General features: G+C 41.2%; 1 protein-coding gene and 2 long non-coding RNA genes across 4 annotated transcripts; all 3 read right to left on the reverse strand.

Moving 5' to 3' along the window:
* Positions 1–105: 105 nt before the first annotated feature.
* LOC144659466 (uncharacterized) lies at positions 106–1,111 on the reverse strand. Its single transcript, XR_013571907.1, has 3 exons — positions 955–1,111; positions 755–816; positions 106–196 (listed from the first exon to the last, which is right to left on the reverse strand). It is a non-coding gene; the product is annotated as an uncharacterized LOC144659466 (long non-coding RNA).
* A 2,973-nt stretch (positions 1,112–4,084) lies between these two features.
* On the reverse strand, positions 4,085–7,832 carry LOC144661144 (caspase-3-like). Its single transcript, XM_078521851.1, has 3 exons — positions 7,755–7,832; positions 5,797–5,949; positions 4,085–4,915 (listed from the first exon to the last, which is right to left on the reverse strand). The coding sequence occupies exons 1-3, from the start codon at positions 7,830–7,832 to the stop codon at positions 4,757–4,759; spliced, it is 390 nt and encodes a 129-aa protein (XP_078377977.1). The 3' UTR covers positions 4,085–4,756.
* A 3,979-nt stretch (positions 7,833–11,811) lies between these two features.
* LOC144659461 (uncharacterized) lies at positions 11,812–14,841 on the reverse strand. Of its 2 annotated transcripts, XR_013571902.1 has the most exons (3): positions 14,386–14,841; positions 12,312–12,422; positions 11,812–12,086 (listed from the first exon to the last, which is right to left on the reverse strand). It is a non-coding gene; the product is annotated as an uncharacterized LOC144659461 (long non-coding RNA). The 2 variants fall into 2 exon arrangements; XR_013571901.1 differs by having other exon boundaries at positions 11,812–12,422; positions 14,386–14,805.
* Between the last annotated feature and the right edge of the window lie 6,905 nt (positions 14,842–21,746).

The raw sequence follows: 21,746 nt of genomic DNA on the forward strand, positions 1-21,746 counted from the left end.
ACTGGCGATTGCATCAATTCCATAAGTTCGTAACATCGATTAACAATTCAAATAGATTTCACTACATTTTCCGTTTCAAGATCTAACCATGCACCTTCGTTTTACCTCACGTTTTTGGAGTATAATCTTGATATTGGCGTATCCTTTGATGTAAGTGACTTGCACAATGTTGTTAAATGTTTTTCTTTCTACCACTCTGTGAACAGAAAAGCGTGAGATAGAAACATTTAGTTTCGACCAGCACTCTGTCAGTCTTTTCCGGCAGAAGCATAAAAATTTATTAGTCAGAGCGCTTGGCTTACCAAACTGCGTTAACTGCTATGTTTTTGTATACTGAACGACACGAATGTTACAAGAATATTCAATTTAACATTTTGGAAATGTTTCCATGTTGCTCTGTTGTGCATTATAAATTACGGGTTGATATGCAATCAAAACACCCTTGGAGTCAAGAAATAAAATTTTGCATGCACAAGAACATTCCAAAAACAACATACGCTTTATCTTGCTACTCTCCCGTTTGCTTATACATTGTTAACCATTCTGTCCTTCTCTAACCTACGCCACTCAGCGTAAGAACTACACAGTGCCCCTTTACTTTACTTTACCTTTCTATCTACAAACGTGTCTTCCACCCAAAATACTGAGAATTAATACTACATTACAGCTTTCGCTTAAAATTATACGCAACAACACTCCCCAATCCACCGGATTACTCCTTGGTGACTAAATAAAAAAAATATATAAAACATACCGAAAATCGATGAGAACGGTTTCTTGGAGCTCATAGACTAAACTCAGAGTGACTTGACAGATCTGCAAACAAAAAAAGTTATCAAAGTAAGTAAAGTTCATAAAAACCTGCATGAATGGTATATCAAACACAGTCGACCATCGACATGAAGCAGAAATCAAAGAGCCTTGTAAATCGCAGACACTAAAACTTTAACTAACATGCTTCAATCGACATATGCTGTCTGTCTGTTACGACTGCAATAATCTCAACGTCGGTTTCTTGAAGTTTCACCTGCACAGTTGTATTCTTGTCGACTGGTCTTTCTAATTATTCAGTGGGGCGCTGAATCACACAATCCCTGAATAATTCTCGGAAATCATACCACGTGATCCTCGCACAAGTTTTGCCAACCCTCAGGTCATGGGAAAACTCCCTTAAATGAACTAAGCAGTTAAATATTAAACAAGGATCACTCTACTGGTGCGTAAAACTCGTCAAACGTTATTGTAGAGCTTTTGGTGAAAATTCGTCGTTGAGCACTCCTGACTAAGAATAGACCTTCTTTGCTTAAACCGTTCCCGTCACATTCTCTTCCTCAAAAGTATTTATACAGCGCACTGGGGTTTTTTAATGTCGAATTAATCGTAGGAAATGTAGTGGATGTGCGGATTTAACCTTGGATGATCCGGATTAAACCAATATAAAATAGAACGACGCCATTACACTCGTGTACATTTAATCATCACAACTACAGTGTCATGCTGGGTAATATATACATGGGGGGTGGGGAGGGTAAGGCCGCAAAGTAACATACACTACAGGAAAGGTGACAGAATAGAGATAAAAAGCTATTCGGCGCTTGTAACCAATAGCGCTCAATGGAGAAGAACGAGAATCCGTTTTTGGTGTTTTTAAACATTAATTTCAAGAATTAAAATTCTCTGGTTTCCGACGCAAATTTAGCGACACCGCCAAAATTTAAAATGTATATTTGTATATTACTAACCCCTAGCCGACCTCTAAACGTTTAACAAAAACCAAAGTACGTTTTTTTATGAAAGTAAACTGATTTTTTCCATCGAAAAAAAACGGGAATAACTTTAAAAAGAGCCTAGCTTGCCATAGTATAGAGCTAATTCGAGAAACGTTGTCGGAAAAAAAGAACAAAAGTCCACGCGACATGACTGAAAGGTCGTATGGGAAGAGGTAGAGAGCTACAGCACGTAATGAATACTAATAATAAGATGGCGACATGACAAACGCGTATTTGCACGATTTCTTTCTATTCAGACATGTGAAAACAAAGTACTTTTAGCCACGCGAATTTTAGAAGAATTTTCAAAACTCAAAGGCATGCGAAAGTAAAATTAAAGCTACAGAAAAAGGCCTCTTGAGAGGGAAATCAAAATCTTAACGTGCAAAAATACAAACTTGTACATTTCCTCTAGGCCGATATGCAAAATTCAAGTGAATACCCAGACCACCTATCGGCTTTGTCGCGTGCACTTCTGTGCTTTTTTCCGACAACCTTTCTCGATTTAGCTGTATACTTAAAGATAATGGTCAAAACACAAAGCGCTATCCGTCAACGTTTCCCGCTAACTTTTTTTATTTGTGCACTAAATTGACTTTGGATGCAATTTAGCATAGTTTTTTCTTGTATTTTTTCGCGCACTTGGTCGCGTGGTTGAATTCGTCATTTGAGCAAGCATTTTTTACCCTAGCGCGCGCGTCCCAAGCAAGTAACGCCCCACTTCTCGTTTCTGATTGGTTCTTTCTGAGCATGCGCATCCAAGTTATCCTGGACTCTCTCTTCTCGGGCCTGGTTTCAACCCCTATAAAGGGCGCGCGAAAGAGAGATTTCAGGGTCTGGACTAAAGCACTACGTGATTGTCTTTGGAATGTCTGAAATGACAATGCGGAATCGTAATTGCTTTACGACTTGGAAATAAAACATTGCTCTAGTATTTCTCTGTGCACAGTGGGAAAAGAGAAGTTAAAGAGGAATATAAGGGACAACATAGCATCAGTCCACCTCAAGCGCGCATAGTTTACAACAAAACTCCTGTGTTATGGACTTCGTTTGATTTAGCGCAATGGCTGAGCAAGTTTGTTTAAATTTGGTTATGGAGGTCAAAAAACCTTGTTGGGTTCAGTGAAGGTATAATGTCGTGCTTGGGTGCTTTGCAAATGCAGTGCGAGTCGCACACGATTTTCTCAAACTTTCCAAAAAGCTACCGACCATCGTCTTCAACAACGTTATAAATTGAAGAAATACCCACCTAGCACCGTTCCCGGCACTTTTTCTACACGACGCGGTCGTTGAAAAATACAATGCATCGTGAATCAACACAAATTACGAAACAATTATAAAAAGAGTGTGAACATCAACGTCAAGAAATCGGTTTCATCGGGTGAGACAACATTGAAGCACAATTAGAAAATCAATACTCACCTACCCACAGCGTCTCTGACAACCACGTGCAAAGACGTTTGCACAAAGGCACAGAGTCGATGCCCCTGCGAAGAATCACGTGCTTCGGGGTCTACAACCTCGTTCGAACGCAATATTGACACACGATCAAGGCTGCTCCAAGAAGTGTTTTAAGGGCGGCTAAATGGAATCGGAATCCAAATCAAAGTGGCTATGAACCACTGAACTCGGGAAATGTATAATATATGAAATGGTTAGACTGTATTTAATTGGCCTGCCTGCCTGCATGCCTGTTGTTTGTTTGTTTGTCTGGTTGGTTAATTGACTGACGGATTGATTGATTGAATGATTGATTGATTGATTGATTGATTGATTGATTGATTGATTGATTGATTGATTGATTGATTGATTGGTTGATTGATTGATTGATCGGTTGATTGATTGATTGATTGGTTGATTGATTGACTGTCTGATTGATTGATTTACTGATTGATTGATTGATTGATCGATCGATCGATCGATCGATCGATCGATCGATTGATTGATTGATTGATTGATTGATTGATTGATTGATTGATTAGTAAGTTAGTTGGGTTGGTTAGTTGGTTGGTTGGTTGATTGGTTAATGAGTTGGTTGGGTTGGCCGGTTAGTTGGTTGGTTGACCAGTCGGTCGGTCGGTCGGTCGGTTGGTTGGTTGGTTGGTTGGTTGGTTTGGTTGGTTGGTTGGTTTGGTTGTTTGGTTGGTGAGTGGGTGGGTGGATGGGTCGGTCGGTCGGTCGGTCGGTCGGTGGTGGTGGGGGGCGGTTAGTTGGTAGGTTGGTTGGTTGGCTAGTTGATTGGTTGGTTTGAATTCGAGAATACGAGGGGAGGGGGGGTGTCAAGCAAACACAAAGGCAGCTAGAAGAAAGTCTGCAAAATTATTTTTATTTCCATCTTTTGATTGAAAAAATGAAAAGGATTTCAACTACATCAATAACGGTTTTCCGTCTCGACCTTTCGTTGTTGGTTTATTAATTAATTTTTGCTGCTTTTTCCTAACTACGCGGTAAACGACAACGACTTACAAAAGAATACAAAATAAGTGTATATTAAGTGTTTTTACGATGAAAAAAGATTTCGCTACAATGTAAGAAACCATGGCTTTTTGCATTGGTAGTTTAGTATTTTCCGTCGCCAAATTGAGATGTGTTTTCATATCTACCTGCTAATGATAAACATTAAACAAGAATTTGTGTATAATATGTACAACTCTGAAGTAAATATGCTTGATTAATTTTTATTATTGCAATGAACTAATCAATGAAACTAAAAGTATTTCCAGTTGTGAATTATTGTTTGCACTTTCTATGTTGCTGAAAAATTTTGATTTTGGTCTTTTATTGCAAGCAATATATGGCGGAATACTCTCTTACTACCACAACTGACAAATGAAAACACTATTAACAATAAGATCTAGCCGGGTCTGATTGTTTATCCATTTCGATTCGTGTCTTTAACAATTTTCGAAATCAATTTCGTAACTAACTATTTAAATGAGCTGTCCGTAATCCGAGGCAACGTGCAATCATTTTGCCTCAGTTATTTTTCACAAGTACAGAAGATTTGTCAAGGTATGCACTGGAGCTGGGACTTGAACCGGGTGCTCCATCTTGTTCTGTCGCTCTACCACCAGCTTGGTCACTTCTGTAAGGATCTCAAGAAAATGATGACGGTGATGATATTTTCTGATAACCTCAACCAGGGTCTAATTTGAAAAGAGAAAATGATAAAACGTGCAATTAAGTGTTAACACTCAGACAAACAAGCAAAGTCATGCCCCCTACAGTACTACAAGGCGTGGCCATGGTCTCGTTCTAAAAATACCCCTACAGTCGAACCAGGTGGGGTTTCGTTCTAATCAGAGAAAACAAGTGGCAAGTATTTTGCATCAAGAAGCTCTGACCGTATGATGACCAACATTTTTGTTATGACGTCATTTATAAAATAGCCAAATTTGCATCTGCCATCTACGATTTCACTTTTTTCTTTTGAAGTCTAAAAAAAAACGCAAATTGCCACAAATAATTGCTTATAAAAAACTAACGAAATGTGAAAATATACTTATTCTGCAATTTCGCTTAATAAACTGGAAAAATTATCAAAAAAACTCAAAAAAGTCGAAATTTGGCTGAACATGCACGTCAAAATTCGGTTGTCACGACATGGACACACAGTTGACGCATCAAAATTCACATGAAGAACGGATTAACAGCTGCTGAAGGATTTAGCATCACAGACTTAATACCCTTCTCAAAATATAATTGCGAAAGAAAATCTCACTCCGACCTTGTTCGAGGGTTAAATTAAAACTAATACTCAGGTACTAATTGACAAAACTAACTGCGGCTTTCGTAGCGTAACATGGAAAGGAATATTGCTAATTCCCATTAACTACATGCTGCACTATCGCAAGAGATTCGAAAGTATATTCACTATTTACACACCCGCTTGGACAGAGTTACTGTTCTCAAGTTCCACACACTACAAACTGTCAGCTCACCTCTTCCTTTCTTACTAACGGTGAATTTATTCAATGAAACAAATTGGTAATTTAATAGACAGAAAGAAAATGTTTGAATTTCTTACCTGTATAAAGAAGGTACCGGAATCTGGTAACCGAAAGGAAACGTAGCCTGGTACTGTGGCAAAGGCCAAGACAAAGTCAGCCTCTTGAGAAAACACACTCCTTGGAAGGGTGGAGTCGGGCAGTAATGGAGCACCACAAGGCTCGTTGTCCACCTTGCAGTGCCGTAGCAAGGGTAAAATAGGCAGTTTAAGATACGCTACGGCGAGGCGCTACTACGGCTGCCGGAAGTAATTTTCTACAAATATAAGATACTGCGCATGTCAGTCAGTCACGTCCAGCCGTAGAGTGAAATCTGACTACGCGAGTCGGAGGTTTTGCCGTAGTGGTAGTACGTCGGATTTTATTCGCTTCTCTGACCTTTTTCGACGAGTTTCTCAGCATTTTAAGAGTTCCAATGAATACTGTATCCTTTGAATTTAATTGTAGTCGAACAATTGTCGCGTTTGTCGCTCATAAGCTTAAAAAGTCTTATCCTGAATTTGACGAATTCGTTCGGTGCAAGTGTCGGTATGGACAAGAAAAGTACTCGTGTTGAGCGTGCGATTTTTTTTGCCTTCACAGTTTAGTGGAGATGTACTATAGCTGTATAAGTATCCGCTATCATTTTACTTCGGTGAGTACTGGTATATTTCAGTTCATAACTCGGTATTCTTTGCGATATTCGTATTTTTGCGTTCGACGAAGGAGAGCGCAAGCCTAATTCTGTTTTGCGTCCTGTGTCTTTTGAGTTGGTAGGCTTGTGCACTGTTATGCGGAATGAATCGAGCCGTAATGCGCGCGCAGGTGTATGGACTCCAAATTGGCCGCCCCGATTGATTTTTGCAGGGGCAAATCTCGGCCGGGAAACTGGTGCGACGATATTTTAGTCTCGTTTTCGCATTGAATCGTCCCTTTTGTCGTCTTTGGTCGCTGTTCTGCACACGTGCTTCACGAATTCGCTAGAACATTTCGTTTGGTCGCTAGATTGTGTACTTAGTAAAACTGTTTACTTTCATTCTCGTACAAGAATCGCCTCTTCTGTCGTCTCTGGTCGCTGAACTTTACACGTGCTTTGCTTCAACATTCCATTTGGTCGCTGGACTGTACACGTGCTTTCCTAAAATATTCCGTTTGGAATAGGAATTTAGTGTCGCGCTGGACGAGAAACAATCCCACCTTTGCTGTCTGCATTAATGTAAGAAAACTCAAACATTTTACGCGACCAATAAAGTATAGCCAAAAAAACTGTAACTCTTCGAGGTGTGCGGCGCTGCGACCAAAACTGACCGTTGCTTGTGGTCAAATAGCAAATGTTCTGAGTTGTATTGCTCAGCGGCCATTGTGCCACTTGATCATGGCTTGTGATCAAATAACAAACTTTCCGAGTTATGTAGCTCGGCGGCTGTTGAGCCACTTGATCATTACTTGTGATCAGGTTATCGAGTGATGAGGCTCGCATTTGCGTTAAACATTTGCATGGTGTAGACGACATCGCAGCAGATGAAGCGATCGAATACAACCGAATCATTGTTCAGTCAGATGAAGCGATCGAATACAACCGAACCATTGTTCAGTCGAGTAAATGTGGCACCGGAAGCATTCTTTTGTATAACGTGACCAAATCACGTCGTGCACAGAGTTCTGTCCAGACTTCGATTAATCACGGATACCCACAATAATTATGATAATAAGCTTATAAAGAGATATGAAAGAGATGTCCGTGTTGTAGCTGGAAAGAATGGCGATAGGAGTTGTTCTGTTGCTATGATCTCTACAAATGCTGAGAAATCTCAGGCTGTGAAAAAAGCAAAAAGCAACAGGAAACGAGACAGAGAACCATCTCGAATTTCTGTTCGTAGAGTTACTAAATTGCTTAGAAGAAAGAAGCTCCTCACTTATTAGAAATTTTTGTAGCAATTACAAGAAATGGTTTATTTTGTGTAACTCTGAACATTTTTACAGTAAATAAAACATTTACCAGAGAAGCAAATTTGTACTTGTAAAATTTTCCACACATGCTGTTTTCACACCAGACACCCGCGGTCAACAAAGTCATGGGTGTTTTTAATTTATATTCCTCAATTACACAATGTTGTTGTTCCAAAAAACCTTGATTAAGAACTATAATATTTTTTCATTCATATTTTTAAACTAATATTTTTTGATCTCATAAGTTATGTACTTTATTGTACCATACATTTGTAAGTATTTTTAGTTGAAAGCAAATTCTGCAATATTAATTCGTACTTCAATATATTGCTGTTTCAAGTTAAAAGTGCTTTCTATGGAATTCACATGTTGCTCTTTCAAATATAAAATAATGTTGTCTGTAACCTTAAAGGAACAGTGCCACAGCTGAGTTTAAGTTTGAACTTTGAACTGTGTCGTTACTTTCATACTTGTGTGTTACACATAACACACATTCAAAGACAAGCAATTGTCATTCATTCTTGGAATTAATAAAGTTATTGTTCACAGTTTATTCGCAATCAATGTTGTTAAATTATTCTTACAAACATTTCACTTTCCTCTTTTGTCCCATCAAATTGTACAAGAAAAAGGGGAAATCTCAGTCAACACCAAAAACTACCCCTCCTTTCAAGCCTTACTCGAACGCATTCCCCTAATCGCTGATTACTACTAGTTTAAATTAAACATTTCATCCATTTTAATTGTTGTTGTGTTGTTGTGTATTGCTGCTGTAGAAAGAATCTCTCTCGCTCAGAACTATTCTGTTAGCCCTAGCAAAGCAAACAACAACTATATATGCAAGAGTGAGTCACTACGAACATCGGGTAATGTCTCTTCCTCGTAAGAGTTAAAACCCTAGGGCAGTTTCCTATACGAAACTACAAGTGGGTTGATTTCATCATTTATAAAGAGAGATTTAATTTGAATGCAGATGCATATGGTCCACTAAAGCCATACCTGGAACTGCAACTTGGAGTGGAGTTGGTGTTGAGCCTACAAAATAAATATAGAGTTCACCTGTTAGCTCAACACACACAAGTTTAGACGACGGGTGATGCTCAGTAACTGCTCAGTTTAAATAAGACATTTTTAGTTACATTACATAATGAGTGGGTAAATCAAAGGAGCCCTTTAAAATTTCTTAAAAAAGGATTTACACAACAGATCGATAACGCCAAACGTTACTGAGACTTCTTGAAGTAATATGTCAAATACGCGAGACAGTGTTTTTTTCAAACAACGATTTCAAAATACGGCTCGTATTCTAGATTCTAGCTGTAAGGAAGTGTAATGAAAAAAACATTTTAAGTTTTTAGACCTTTTTAAAAGAAATAATCAATCGACACCAAAATGAAGGAGAAAACGGAATAATAAGTCCTAAATATGTATGCTTATACGATCTTATATCAAAACTAACGTGTTATGATTTCTTGATAAATTGTTTGGTCGGAATTCAGTCACGCAGACCGTTCACGATTCCACACCTCCTTCAACCTCATCTATTCAAACCCGGCATTCACGTGTCCTTCATATTCTATTCATGACCTTCATACCTAGGTACACTTTAGCTCTCAGTGTATGAGTCAGATGTGGCACTTGAACACTCTTCATCCTGTTTGGACCACCACTTTGTTTGTCTACCACCCGTTTATTTACTTTTGTCAAAAGTTCAAGCAGGTGATAGCGATGGCAATACTTTCTGATGGCCTTGATCAAAACCTGTTGAAGAAGAAAGTCGACGATAAACATCATCCACATCAGTGTAGTCAGGACATTCAAGTCCAATGCAGTAGCTGTGTTATTGTATGCTGGTGAATCATGGAGGATGACAAAGGGTGATAAGGGATGATAAGGCCAAACTGGATACCCTCCAGCAGAAGTGCCTGCTAGGCTATTAAAAATCTTCTGGCCTGGGTCACGGTGTCAAATGAAGAAATAATCTCGTGCCGAGATGTTTACTGACTTCTCGACAGTTGAAAATATCTGGTTACGAGATAAATGAAGAAGTACACAGGAAAGCCAACATCGAGACTATGAGTGAGCATGCATGAACAACTAAGGAGACGGAAGTGCACATAGATGAGGCGCGTGCATACTGCTGGGAAAAACCAGGACTCAATCAACTTTCAGAGATGGCTATTTCAGGATTTCCTGGAAAAATGTCAAGTTCCTAACAAGATATGTGACGAACTTAAAGAGGCTACCGTCACAGACTCGGGCGTATCTCGAAAAAACGGCCAAATTTTTCAAATTTGTCATCCATAACGTTAACTCGTATTCATCCTTGTTTTAGTTTATTATTCCTTTTTGTTTTGTCTTTTTGCTTAGAAAATTGTAAATTTGAGGTTTCCTTTTTAAGTACAGTCGAACCTGTCGTAAACAGACAGTGTGGTGTGGTGCGGTGTGGTGCGGTGCGGTGTGATGCAGTGTGATGTGGTGTGGTGCGGTGCGGTGTGATGCAGTGTGACGTGGTGTGGTGTGTGGTGTGATGCAGTGTGGTATGGTGTGGTGTGGTGTGGTGTGGTGCAGTGTGGTGTGGTGCGGTGTGGTGCGGTGCAGTGTGGTGTGGTGCAGTGTGGTGTGGTGCAGTGTGGTGTGGTGCGGTGTGGTGTGGTGTGGTGTGGTGTGGTGTGGTGCAGTGTGGTGTGGTGTGGTGTGTGTGGTGTGGTGTGGTGTGGTGTGGTGTGGTGTGGTGTGGTGTGGTGTGGTGTGGTGTGGTGTGGTGTGGTGTGGTGTGGTGTGGTGTGGTGCGGTGTGATGCGGTGCAGTGTGGTGTGGTGCGGTGTGGTGTGGTGTGGTGTGGTGTGGTGCGGTGCAGTGTGGTGTGGTGCAGTGTGGTGTGGTGCAGTGTGGTGTGGTGCGGTGTGGTGTGGTGCAGTGTGGTGCAGTGTGGTGTGGTGTGGTGTGGTGTGGTGTGGTGTGGTGTGGTGTGGTGTGGTGCAGTGTGGTGTGGTGCGGTGTGGTGCGGTGCAGTGTGGTGTGGTGTGGTGTGGTGTGGTGTGGTGTGGTGTGGTGTGGTGTGGTGTGGTGTGGTGTGGTGTGGTGTGGTGTGGTGTGGTGCAGTGTGGTGTGGTGCGGTGCAGTGTGGTGCAGTGTGGTGCAGTGCGGTGTGATGCAGTGTGACGTGGTGTGGTGTGTGGTGTGATGCAGTGTGGTATGGTATGGTGTGGTGTGGTGTGGTGTGGTGCGGTGTGGTGTGGTGTGGTGTGGTGTGGTGCGGTGCAGTGTGGTGTGGTGCAGTGTGGTGTGGTGCAGTGTGGTGTGGTGCGGTGTGGTGTGGTGCAGTGTGGTGTGGTGCAGTGTGGTGTGGTGCGGTGCAGTGTGGTGCAGTGTGGTGTGGTGCAGTGTGGTGTGGAGCAGTGTGGTGTGGTGCAGTGTGGTGCAGTGTGGTGCGGTGCAGTGTGGTGTGGTGCAGTGTGGTGTGGTGCGGTGTGGTGTGGTGTGGTGTGGTGTGGTGTGGTGTGGTGTGGTGTGGTGTGGTGTGGTGTGGTGTGGTGTGGTGTGGTGTGGTGCGGTGTGGTGTGGTGTGGTGTGGTGTGGTGTGGTGTGGTAAACAGACAGTGTGGTGTGGTGCGGTGTGGTGCGGTGCGGTGTGATGCAGTGTGACGTGGTGTGGTGTGTGGTGTGATGCAGTGTGGTGTGGTGTGGTGTGGTGTGGTGTGGTGTGGTGTGGTGTGGTGTGGTGTGGTGTGGTGTGGTGTGGTGTGGTGTGGTGTGGTGTGGTGTGGTGTGGTGTGGTGTGGTGTGGTGCAGTGTGGTGCAGTGTGATGTGGTGTGGTGTGGTGTGGTGTGGTGTGGTGTGGTGCAGTGTGGTGTGGTGCGGTGTGGTGTGGTGTGGTGTGGTGTAGTGTGGTGTGGTGCAGTGTGGTGTGGTGCGGTGTGATGCGGTGCAGTGTGGTGTGGTGTGGTGCGGTGCGGTGTGGTGTGGTGTGGTGTGGTGTGGTGTGGTGTGGTGTGGTGTGGTGTGGTGTGGTGTGGTGTATTGTGGCGCAGTGTGGTGTGGTGCAGTGTGGTGTGATGCAGTGTGATGTGGTGTGGTGTCGTGTGGTGTGCTGTGGTGTGGATGTGGTGTGGTGTGGTGTGGTGTGGTGTGGTGTGGTGTGGTGTGGTGTGGTGTGGTGTGGTGTGGTGTGGTGTGGTGTGGTGTGGTGTGGTGTGGTGTGGTGTACACGGTGCGGGTGCAGGGTGGTGCTGTGAAGTGTAGTGAGGCGCAGTGCGGGGAGGTGTCGTGTGGTGTGTCAGTCAGTTTTATATAGAATGCTCTGCGAACATTTAATTTACGAACCGCGTTCTTGGTGATCCTGTTTTGCTATAAGGTCAGGTAAGAAACTCCAAACCACTGAAAGAAAAGAGAGCATTGTTAACACAAATAAAACAAATACATTACAGCAAGGTTTACAACTTTATTCCCGCAAAATACCATCCATTCTACCGTCCACTTACTCGCAAGTAGCTTAACCCCTCACTCCTTAACCCCCGTCAGGTCATGACGACACATTTTTCTCCCTGTTTGAACCACCAATCTGATAAATTGACTAAAATGTAACGGAGATGCATGACTTGCCCTGACGTATTGCTTGTCCTATTCTGACCACAGGCACCCACCATAGATTCAGATTTATTGGTTCGCACACATTTCCGGAATCCACTATTGGAGGTCTTGGATTTAAATAAGCTGAAAAGGAGCAAAATTCCTACGCTACCAAAAGTAAAAACAGCTCAAATACCAAGTGTTAATAGCATTCTTTGTTCTTATGTTAAGTTAGACAGGTTTGAATGATGTGTTGTTGTTGTTGTTTATGTTGTTGTTGAAGTTTTTGTTGTAGATTTTGTTGCTGTCGCAGTTGCTGTTATATGAAGTAATTATTATTTTTTCATTAACATAGTATTTGTATTTCCATTTACGTAATATTAGTACTAGTATTAAGTAAATTGTAACACGTCCCCACAAGCGAAAGCTTTTTTGATGGTGTATATTATTGTATAATTTTGATTTTAGTGCAAGTCGATAGAAATCGGGAGACTGGGCAATGGGCAATGATGTATAAAAATACTTCGATTATCAGTTGAGTGAGGCACGAAGGAAGCTTAGTGACGAGGTTTTGACGTTAAAACGACTTTGTTGTCAAGAGCAACTTGCTGTGTTTCCATTGGTAACTTGTTGGTTACAGGCAAACATCTTACTGACCGCCACTGTTTTTTTTTTTTTTTTTTACAAAAGGAGAACCTCTCCGGAAACAGAGCAATTTTTTGATTGGCTAATTTCGATCCGAAATGGTGTTAGTTCTATTTGAAGCGCCAAATATTTTTCATTTCAGTTCGCTAATTATTCTGCACTCGAGAAGATATACTATTCAAAGTTGAAGGAACTTTAGAGAGCACACCGGTACAATAAATAGGTTGGCTTTACATTTGATAAAGCTAAATCAAAATGACATTCGTCATCGTAACGCGGGAATAACAAAATGAACAATACATGGCAGTCATGCACCACACATTCTGCAATTACATGTAAATAAAACGGATTTTCAAAAGGTCAAGGGAAAAAACCATATTGACGAGGGCAGGCTTAACGCGCTAGAAAACGGCTTTCATCGAAAATTATAAAAAAGAGCTCAGGGACTCGTGTGTATCAGCTTATGAAATAAAAAATACATGTCACATGCTGAGCCCTCGTACACTCAATAGTTATCGACATCTAGTTTCTCCTTATAATAACATACCCCTGTCAAGCAGACAGGGGGTGAGAATAACTAAATTCATCAACTTTGTTGCCCCACCAAATTCTCAAAACTAACATAGCAGTCAGTTACTTTAGGAGAACTGGCAATCCCAGATTGGAAAAAACGAGTTAAAATTACTTGAAAACTGGGAAAAAAATCTGGGAAAAAAATTGAAAAACTGGAAGAAGACATTTGTGGAAAAATAAATGGACAGCGCTTGGATTGGTCTTTAAATCTTCTCCAGTGGTGACTTAATCCTAAAAAATGTCTATTTTAAAACGAAATTCTTTCAACGCTAGTTATAATAAAAATTAAGAAAACTGAAACCGACCTGGCAACTGAAAAGGTTAAAGGGATACGTCAAAGATGGCGCGACAGACACTATTGAAAAAATTCAGCTTAACTTTACCCTAATTTTAGGCCAAGTTTATGAATGGTGAGTTTAAAAGTTGGTCTTTCCTAATTCGTCCCAATTCGTTTCAACATTGTTATCTCTAGTGTTTTTTCTTCCTTAATTAATTTTATTTCGAGGTTCATTTCCTGATTTAACTGAAGGTAATGTTGCACGTCAAAATATAGTGCACCAGTGACATGGATCCTTAATTGTAACGGTATTGCAAAGCTTCACAAAATCTAAACTGTGTACACTTGGACATGCGCCCTTAAACGTGAGCTAAGCCAAACAATTCTCATGATCATGCATTGTTAATGACGTTAATGCATGAAATGGAGGTAATCAATGCGTTTGTAGTTGTCAGTTAAAAGTGAAAGTAAAACCACAAGTTCCGGCTTTTGCAAACAATACCAACTGCGTCATCTACTTTCCGTGATATTAGAATATTCTGCTGGTTAGATCGATTTTGCTATAAATGCATTTCGTCGAATGCTAGAGTAGCTTGATTATAATGAGCTTACCTTGTTCCATAGTGAATGTTTTCTTCGCGACCACGAACCATGTCGTCCTGTTTCCACCGATGGAATGTTTATGTGATCACGTGTCAAAACAAGGAGAGTAGCCGTTTGTTTTGATAGGTGTCTAGTGTTGTGTTAACCACTAAACGAATCACTGCGAAAAAAGTCATGTCGGCAGGGCCGTAACTGGGATTTTTTGTCTGCGGGGGCAAACTCCGCTAAGCTCCACTGCAGGGGTAAACTCCAATATAGCTATAAGAAATAGCCCAGCAAAATCAAACACTATGTTAAAAATTTAGTTTTCCTGGAGGGGGCAACCTCCCCCTCCCCCCCCCCCTGCCCCCCGCTAGGTACGGCCCTGGTCGGGTGGTACCACGAGTGGTTCCCCAGGCGAAGGCGAAAAGAACGCCCGTATAGGCTAAACGGGCCAAAAGAGAAAAAGAGGGCAATGTCTTAGAATATAGGTTTGATTTCCCTCGTTTACTTCTTAATAACCAATTGTTTTCACGTAAAAAATGACGGCGGCAAGATCGCGTGGGACAACAAAGTTTTCTGTGACCTCTTTTCTAGGGAATGGGGGTAAAGCTTAGCCTGTGTTGCAGACAATCTAAACCATATAGTCCGCTGGTAAATCGATGATTCTGTGACACGTCCGGCTGCAACGCAAACTAGTATAGCTGGACCGATACCAGTTTTCTAAGACGGTACTGATATACGCGATACCATAGAATTTTTATTCCACATCGATACTAAGACGTCATTTGCTAAGGTAAAATACCACGTGATTTGCTTGACAAAATAAAAGGTTCACAAGAATTCGAAGGTCATGTCGAAAGCAAATCTTCGGGTTTCAAATGTAGTGTCTTTAATTGACTTCAGTTGACTTGGATATAACGCATTGCTTGTATGTAAAGCGTTAATTATAACAATAAACCCGCTAAACTGGTTTGGAAATAATATATACAAGGCCACACCGGCATAGCCTGCGAGCAGGCTCCCGATGATGTTTTCGGCGAACGGAGCGAGCCGAGTTATGTGTCGGGTCGGGACTCAAAATCGGGGGAGCCTGCGGACAAAGCTTTTTTGCCGCCGTTCCGTGCACGAGATTCTAGTGCAACATCTGATTGGTCGAATCACTGACTGTTGACAGGTCTTATCAACATATCTCAATTTGCCGACACCGTAAATATACACGGACGCGATGGAATGCGGCTTATTATGAAGTGAAAACATGGCGTCTTTGCGAATTACGAACGATCTCTTTGAACGTGCGTTGGACGATTCTTTAAAAGATTTCGTCCACACAGAAACCAGACATTTTCGATCCGCCCCTGAAGGGTTAACACCACCAACAGTTTGTGCCAAGCCGCAGAATGTCTAACATTCTCGTACATGAACAAGTTGCGCTAGCAACTAAAGAAAACCAAATACCGGCAACTGATGAGATCCACATGGAGGATCGAAACCATGGTCTTGCCTGAACTAAACCATATAGTGGCATATACAAAACGCAAAACAGTCAGCAGGACTTGCGCGTAAAGTTTTCATTTATATTTGAATCATGTGGTGCCAACATTACGCAACGAACAAAGGAGGTTAAAAATCCTAAAAATCGAGCTTGAAAGACAGAGCGCTCGATCAAAATAATGCAAGAAGCATAGCCTTTACAACACAGAATGTCTCTCTGAAACCAACTTTCAGCTTTTTCATAGTAAAGCTGAAACAGTCTCTGGCTAAGCCGGACAAAAGATAAATCCGTGATAAGACAATACATCTTGCATCAGTATTGATTAAAATGCCGGGCCCGGCTTCAATAAAATGCAAGTAGTTTACATTTTCACGGAACATTTCAGATCTTGTCCTTCCAGGGCGAACATTTTGAGAGCCTAAAGCATATCTTGCAAATAGAATTGAGCCAAAAAAAACTAGCACAACATGTGGCAGAGTACAGATTTAGAGGTGTCATTCAACTTTACAAACGGAAACCACGCAGCGCGGACTAATGACCTCTAGACACTTAAATGGCCACAATCTTACGGCTCTATTCAATACATAAAGCCTCCAAATAATAACAGTACCCTCAGAAAGAAGTCAGAAGCAAACAAGGTTGAAAGACCGAACTCAACATAAAACGGCAAAGTTTACAAATGTCACGAACGTAGGAGTCGTGTAGGCCCGTCACTTTTATTTACCATTTTCAAGTACGCTCTAATTACATTCCAATGCATCTAGGCGGAGAAGGTGGAGTTGATGACACGTTGTCGACAGATTAGTGACAGATGATGACAGGTTTATAAAAAGGGGCGGAATGGCTGCCTCCATGCTTTGTCAACAGGCTCTCTCTCCCAGCCCCCCCCCCCCCCCCCTCCGCTCTTTCTTTTTTCTTTTTTTCGCCCCCTCCCTGACCGGAGAGCCTGTTCACAGGCTACACCGGCAAAACCTTAAGCCCCGGCCAAACGAGGATGAGAGTCGATAAGAGTTGACTCTTATGAGAGTTGTCGTCAACTCTCATCGACTCTCATCAGCTCGTGCCAAACGAGCACAAGAGTCGCACGAGAGTGTGGCAAGAGTGACGCGTAATTTCATTGCGTGACAAGCCACGCAATGCAGCTTGGGTGTAAACAAACATGGCGACGGCTAGCTGATAATTAAGAAATTGAAACAATGAGTTTGGTACGCAAGAGAAAAGCTGCCGCAAGTGTGTTGTTAATGTTAACGTTTAACGAGGAGGAAGAGACTGTTCATGCCAAGCGTTGTAAAACTAGAAAATGGATCAAGCGTCGAGAAGAGAAAGGGTATTTTAACAACATTGTCGAAGAGTTGCGTGTCGAGGACACCGCGAGTTACCGGGAAATGATGAGGATGGACTATGAGACATTTCAGGACATTTTAACGGCAATTACTCCAATGATCTCCAAGAAGCAGGTGCAAGGAGGGCACAAGATCATCAGCCCAGCCGAGAGGTTAACTCTGACTCTGCGTTACCTCGCCACAGGTGAAAGTTTTAAGTCCCTGCACTATCAATTTCGTATTGGCAGGGCAACTATTTCATGCATAGTCAGGGAAGTTTGCCAGGCCATTTTCCAAACTCTCGGCCCGGTTAATATGAAAGTCCCGTCGACTGAAGAAGAATGGGCTACGATCGCATTGGAGTTTGAGCAAAGATGGCAATTTCCTAATTGCATTGGCGCAATCGATGGTAAACATGTTGTGATGCGTCCACCACCCGGTTGCGGCTCACATTATTACAACTATAAACACACCCACTCGATAGTTTTGATGGCTGTGGCTGGGCCGAACTACGAGGTGCTGTATGCCGACATAGGAACCAAAGGCCGCATATCAGATGGCGGAGTTTGGAACAAGTGTGGTTTGTTAAAGTCTTTAGAAGATGGAAGCTTGAACATCCCAGCATCCAAGCCACTTCCCTTCGGCACTGACCCTGTTCCGCACGTCCTGGTCGGAGACGATGCCTTTGCTCTACGACCCTTTCTCATGAAACCGTATCCTCAGCGGAATTTAACCATTGAAAGAAGAATTTTTAATTACAGGTATGTGCAAGTCCCCCTTAATAGGACAGCAGCTTAGCATAGAAAATTCAAATATGAGCATCAAGGTCCCAATTCAATTTTAAAACATCAAACTGGTTCAAACTCCATAAAATTACAGTTGTTATATTAATTTTTAATTTTTACTGAGAATTGAAGTTGTAATTAAAAAAATGTTACAAAAACCAATTATAATTAAGTTTCATCTATTTTGTTAACCAATATTTCTTCCATCATTGCACTTAAAATGAAATTTTGATCTTAAAATAGGTTAGGCATATGCACTTTTCCGGAATGCCCAACATGGGGATTTCTAATTAAACTGACAGACCCATATTGTGGCCGGGGCATTTGCCCGGGGGGGGGGGGGGTACTCTGGATATTAAGTGACGGGGATGATCGAAGGATTTTTTTGGGTAAATAAATTTTTAGGTTTTAGGGTATAAAAAATGGTCTGACGGTTTGTAGTAGTATGTAGTACCTTGGCTGCGTAGTTCAGCGAATAAAGTACAAACAAACATGTTTTGCTGTTGATTTTTAAGGCGTCAATTTTTTATCTAGGGATTTTTTGGGGTTACCGTATTTACCATGTAATGAATTCCAGACAACACTTACAAAATCCTTTCTCTTTTTAGGCTCAGCCGAGCACGCCGCATATCAGAAAACCTTTTTGGTATTGTTGGAAACAGGTGGAGAGTGCTGTTAACTGTGATGGGAATATGTCCTGAGTTCATTGAAGATGTAGTGTTGGCATGCCTTACCTTACACAACACCCTGAGGAAATCGTCAAGGGCCTGTACGGTCTACTGCCCCAAGGGATTGGTTGATGAAGTTGATCCTTTGACAGGTGAAGTCATCCCAGGCTCTTGGAGACAGAACCAATATAGCTCAAGCATGTATGCCCTTTCTATCCCACCTACTGGCCATAATGTCAGCATTCAGGCTAAATTTGTTCGGGAGGTGTTTACTCAGTATTTTACTAATGAAGGATGTGTGCCCTGGCAATGGGACCGATGTTAAATTGTATTCATATTTAATGTTTGTGACACCAGTGTTAAATGAAAGGGTTACCGTATTTACTCGAATAAGCGCTGCAGTGGCTATTGAATTTTTTGGCTTGAAATGCGGTGCTCATTTAAGGACAGCACCTATTTTAAAAAAATACAAATATGAAAAAAAAATCAAAAATCTGATTTTGGAGTTGCTTTCTAGTGTTTTTTTAGTTGAGCATACCGTATTTATTCGATTAAGCGCCCAACCTCGAATAAGCGCCCATCCTGAAGGTAGGAAAAGTTAATAAGTGCCCAGCCTTGAATAAGCGCCCACCCCTCACCTTTCAAGAAACTGAAGTGCACAAGAGGAGTATTGATTAATAATAATAATAATAATAATCGATATTTTAACAGGGTGACCCCTTCAGTCGCAGGACTGGTATCAACGGGGGCCCTGTGTAAAATAAAACAAATTAAAGTAAAAAAGAGTAGATTATTGAAAGTGACTAAGTACTACTAAGAAGACTTCCCTCATGACCGAGTTTTCTTCCTATTTTTCAAAAACTTTCAATGAACAGTCAAAATTTTGCTTTGTTTTGTTACAAAAATAGACTTCTTTTTGTTGAAAATCGCAAAAATTTAATAACACCCAGCCTCGAATAAGCGCCCACTCTCACAAGGCCAAAAAATTTAATAAGCGCCCAGGGCACTTAATCGAATAAATACGGTAATTATTTGAAATTGCACTGCATCTGGACTGCAGCGCTTATTGGGATGAGGGGGGGGGGGGTAGGGTGGGCAATGCCTATTGCCTTTTCTTACCATGTGCCATGTTATTCATCAAGGGTGGCACTTATTCACATAAATGTGGTAAACCAAAAACTGTGTATTACAAGTGATGCTTTCTTCGAAGATCTTCTTTTTTTCCTACCTTCAGGGCTCAAAATAATTTTCAGACAACTGCCAGTCATGTTGACCAGCCAAACGGATTTGGGCTTGGTCAAGTTTTGCTACCGCCAACCCAACCTCTTGTTCCTGCTGTTTATGGAATTGTCTTTGTTGATGTTAAATAAAAAGATGAACATTGATTTTTCACTGCTTTGGCTGCTTTTAGATAAAATACCGTAAAAACCCGCAGATAAGCCGCACCTTTTTTCCAAAAATTTTCGCTCGAAAGCGGGGGTGCGGCTTATCTGCGGGAACATTTGGAAAAGGTGCCGTTAATTTTCGTTAACTGATGCTAATTTATGGAAAATTATGTAAATTAAAAAACATAAAACTACAAGAGAGTACCGGTCATTGCTTTTGCAAGTTTGACAGCTCCTATACTGTTTGCAGTGTCGACAATGGCCTATAACTTTAACAGTAATATTGATACTTTTACGAGCGAGAAAATACCACGAGTATTCACGGGTAAGATGGCCAATTGTTTCTTTCTCATTTTGCACTTTGATGAAAAATTTGTCGAACTGATTACGAAACTCGCTTTATGCAACAAGTTTATCTCCAATAGATGGCTCCCAAATCTCTTTAATTTGTCAATATGATAGCCACGAAACCCGAACGCCTCCATCGCCATCTTGTTTTGCGTTCTCGCCCTAGTCCCATATTTTACGTCCGAACAAATGCCTGGTTACTAAGCTACGAACGTTCGGCGAACGCAAGTTCTTGTTGTTGTCACAAAAATCTATGGAAAAACTGTGTTGAATGAAGAAATACCTGTCAACAAATGCCAGAAAAAGATCACCCATAATATGTCAAAGTTGGTTTTCATTATATTAAAGAGCTCAAATTGTGGGTAAGACTGAAGTATTTTCTGTTTCAATGTTCATTGAGTTTACGTTCGATGAAGAAGACTTCCTAAAGACTCAACTTTGGATTTTCTTTGATTTACTTTCAAAAAACTTTTTTTCCAACATTTGAGTTGTTAAACTCAGGGTGCGGCTTATCTGCGGGTGCGGCTTATACGCGGGTGTTTACGGTAGGTAGGTACCTTAAATAGAATGCCTGGTTACCAAGATTCCAATATCCTGCTGATATGAAAATCTTTTTAATTTTTTTATTGTTTATGAATCCTTATTGTCCAAACTTTGACCTTCTAAATTCAAGGTTCCACTTTGTTGAAATTAAAGTTATCGCTGTTCATTTATCAGGTCATTAGTTGACCCATTATTTGTATTTTTTTAAAAAGGCCATGTTTGTGTCTGGTCAAAATGTCTTCTTGACTGGACATTGTCTGTTGACCGGCTGTCATTTTGAGCCCTGACCTTGTTCTTATGTAAAATATCAAGTTTTAGTGCAGATGGCGAAACTTACCGGTACTTGAATAACTGTCTCTTGGTAAACTCATAGCAGTTTACATTTCTAACAATGGGCAGCAACAAGTTATTAAGCCAAAATTAAAGTAATTCAGAGTATAAATAATAGATAACCATTAAACATTGTGAGTCAGCTTTTAAAGAAGCACAAAAAGATATCTTTTATTTCTGGTTTGCACAATTTTTATACATCGTTCTCAACTGGAACGTTAAAGAGTTTTTTGAATTAATGCATTTAATATAAGGGTGGGGGGCCTTAACTACCAAATGTTTTATGAATGACTTCTAACCATCACATCTTGGGCTCCCTTAGTATCCTGGGTTTGGAGGTTGCCTTCATTATTGATAGTCATGACCATATCTGTAGCATGGATTTGCTGAAATTTACATTATTTTTAAAATCAGGACACAACAAAAACTGTATGACGTCCATGCTACAGATTTTGCTTCTAAATGCTATCTACCCGTGGTGTTGATTTGAACAGAGAAAATTTAAACTGTGTGAG

Source organism: Oculina patagonica, chromosome 7 (genome assembly GCF_052425735.1).
Source record: "Oculina patagonica isolate OP01 chromosome 7, crgOcupat, whole genome shotgun sequence".
In the NCBI taxonomy this organism is placed as follows: Eukaryota; Metazoa; Cnidaria; class Anthozoa; order Scleractinia; family Oculinidae; genus Oculina; species Oculina patagonica.

Bases quoted from the DNA above. Each gene is read 5' to 3' on its own strand.
- LOC144661144 (XM_078521851.1), bottom strand. From the start codon at position 7,832: ATGACTTTGTTGACCGCGGGTGTCTGGTGTGAAAACAGCATGTGTGGA. The intron at 5,950-7,754 runs GTAAATGTTTTA...CGGCACTGCAAG, and splicing joins AGTACAAATTTGCTTCTCTG to GTGGACAACGAGCCTTGTGG. The intron at 4,916-5,796 runs GTAAGAAATTCA...TTTTCAAATTAG, and splicing joins CCGGTACCTTCTTTATACAG to ACCCTGGTTGAGGTTATCAG.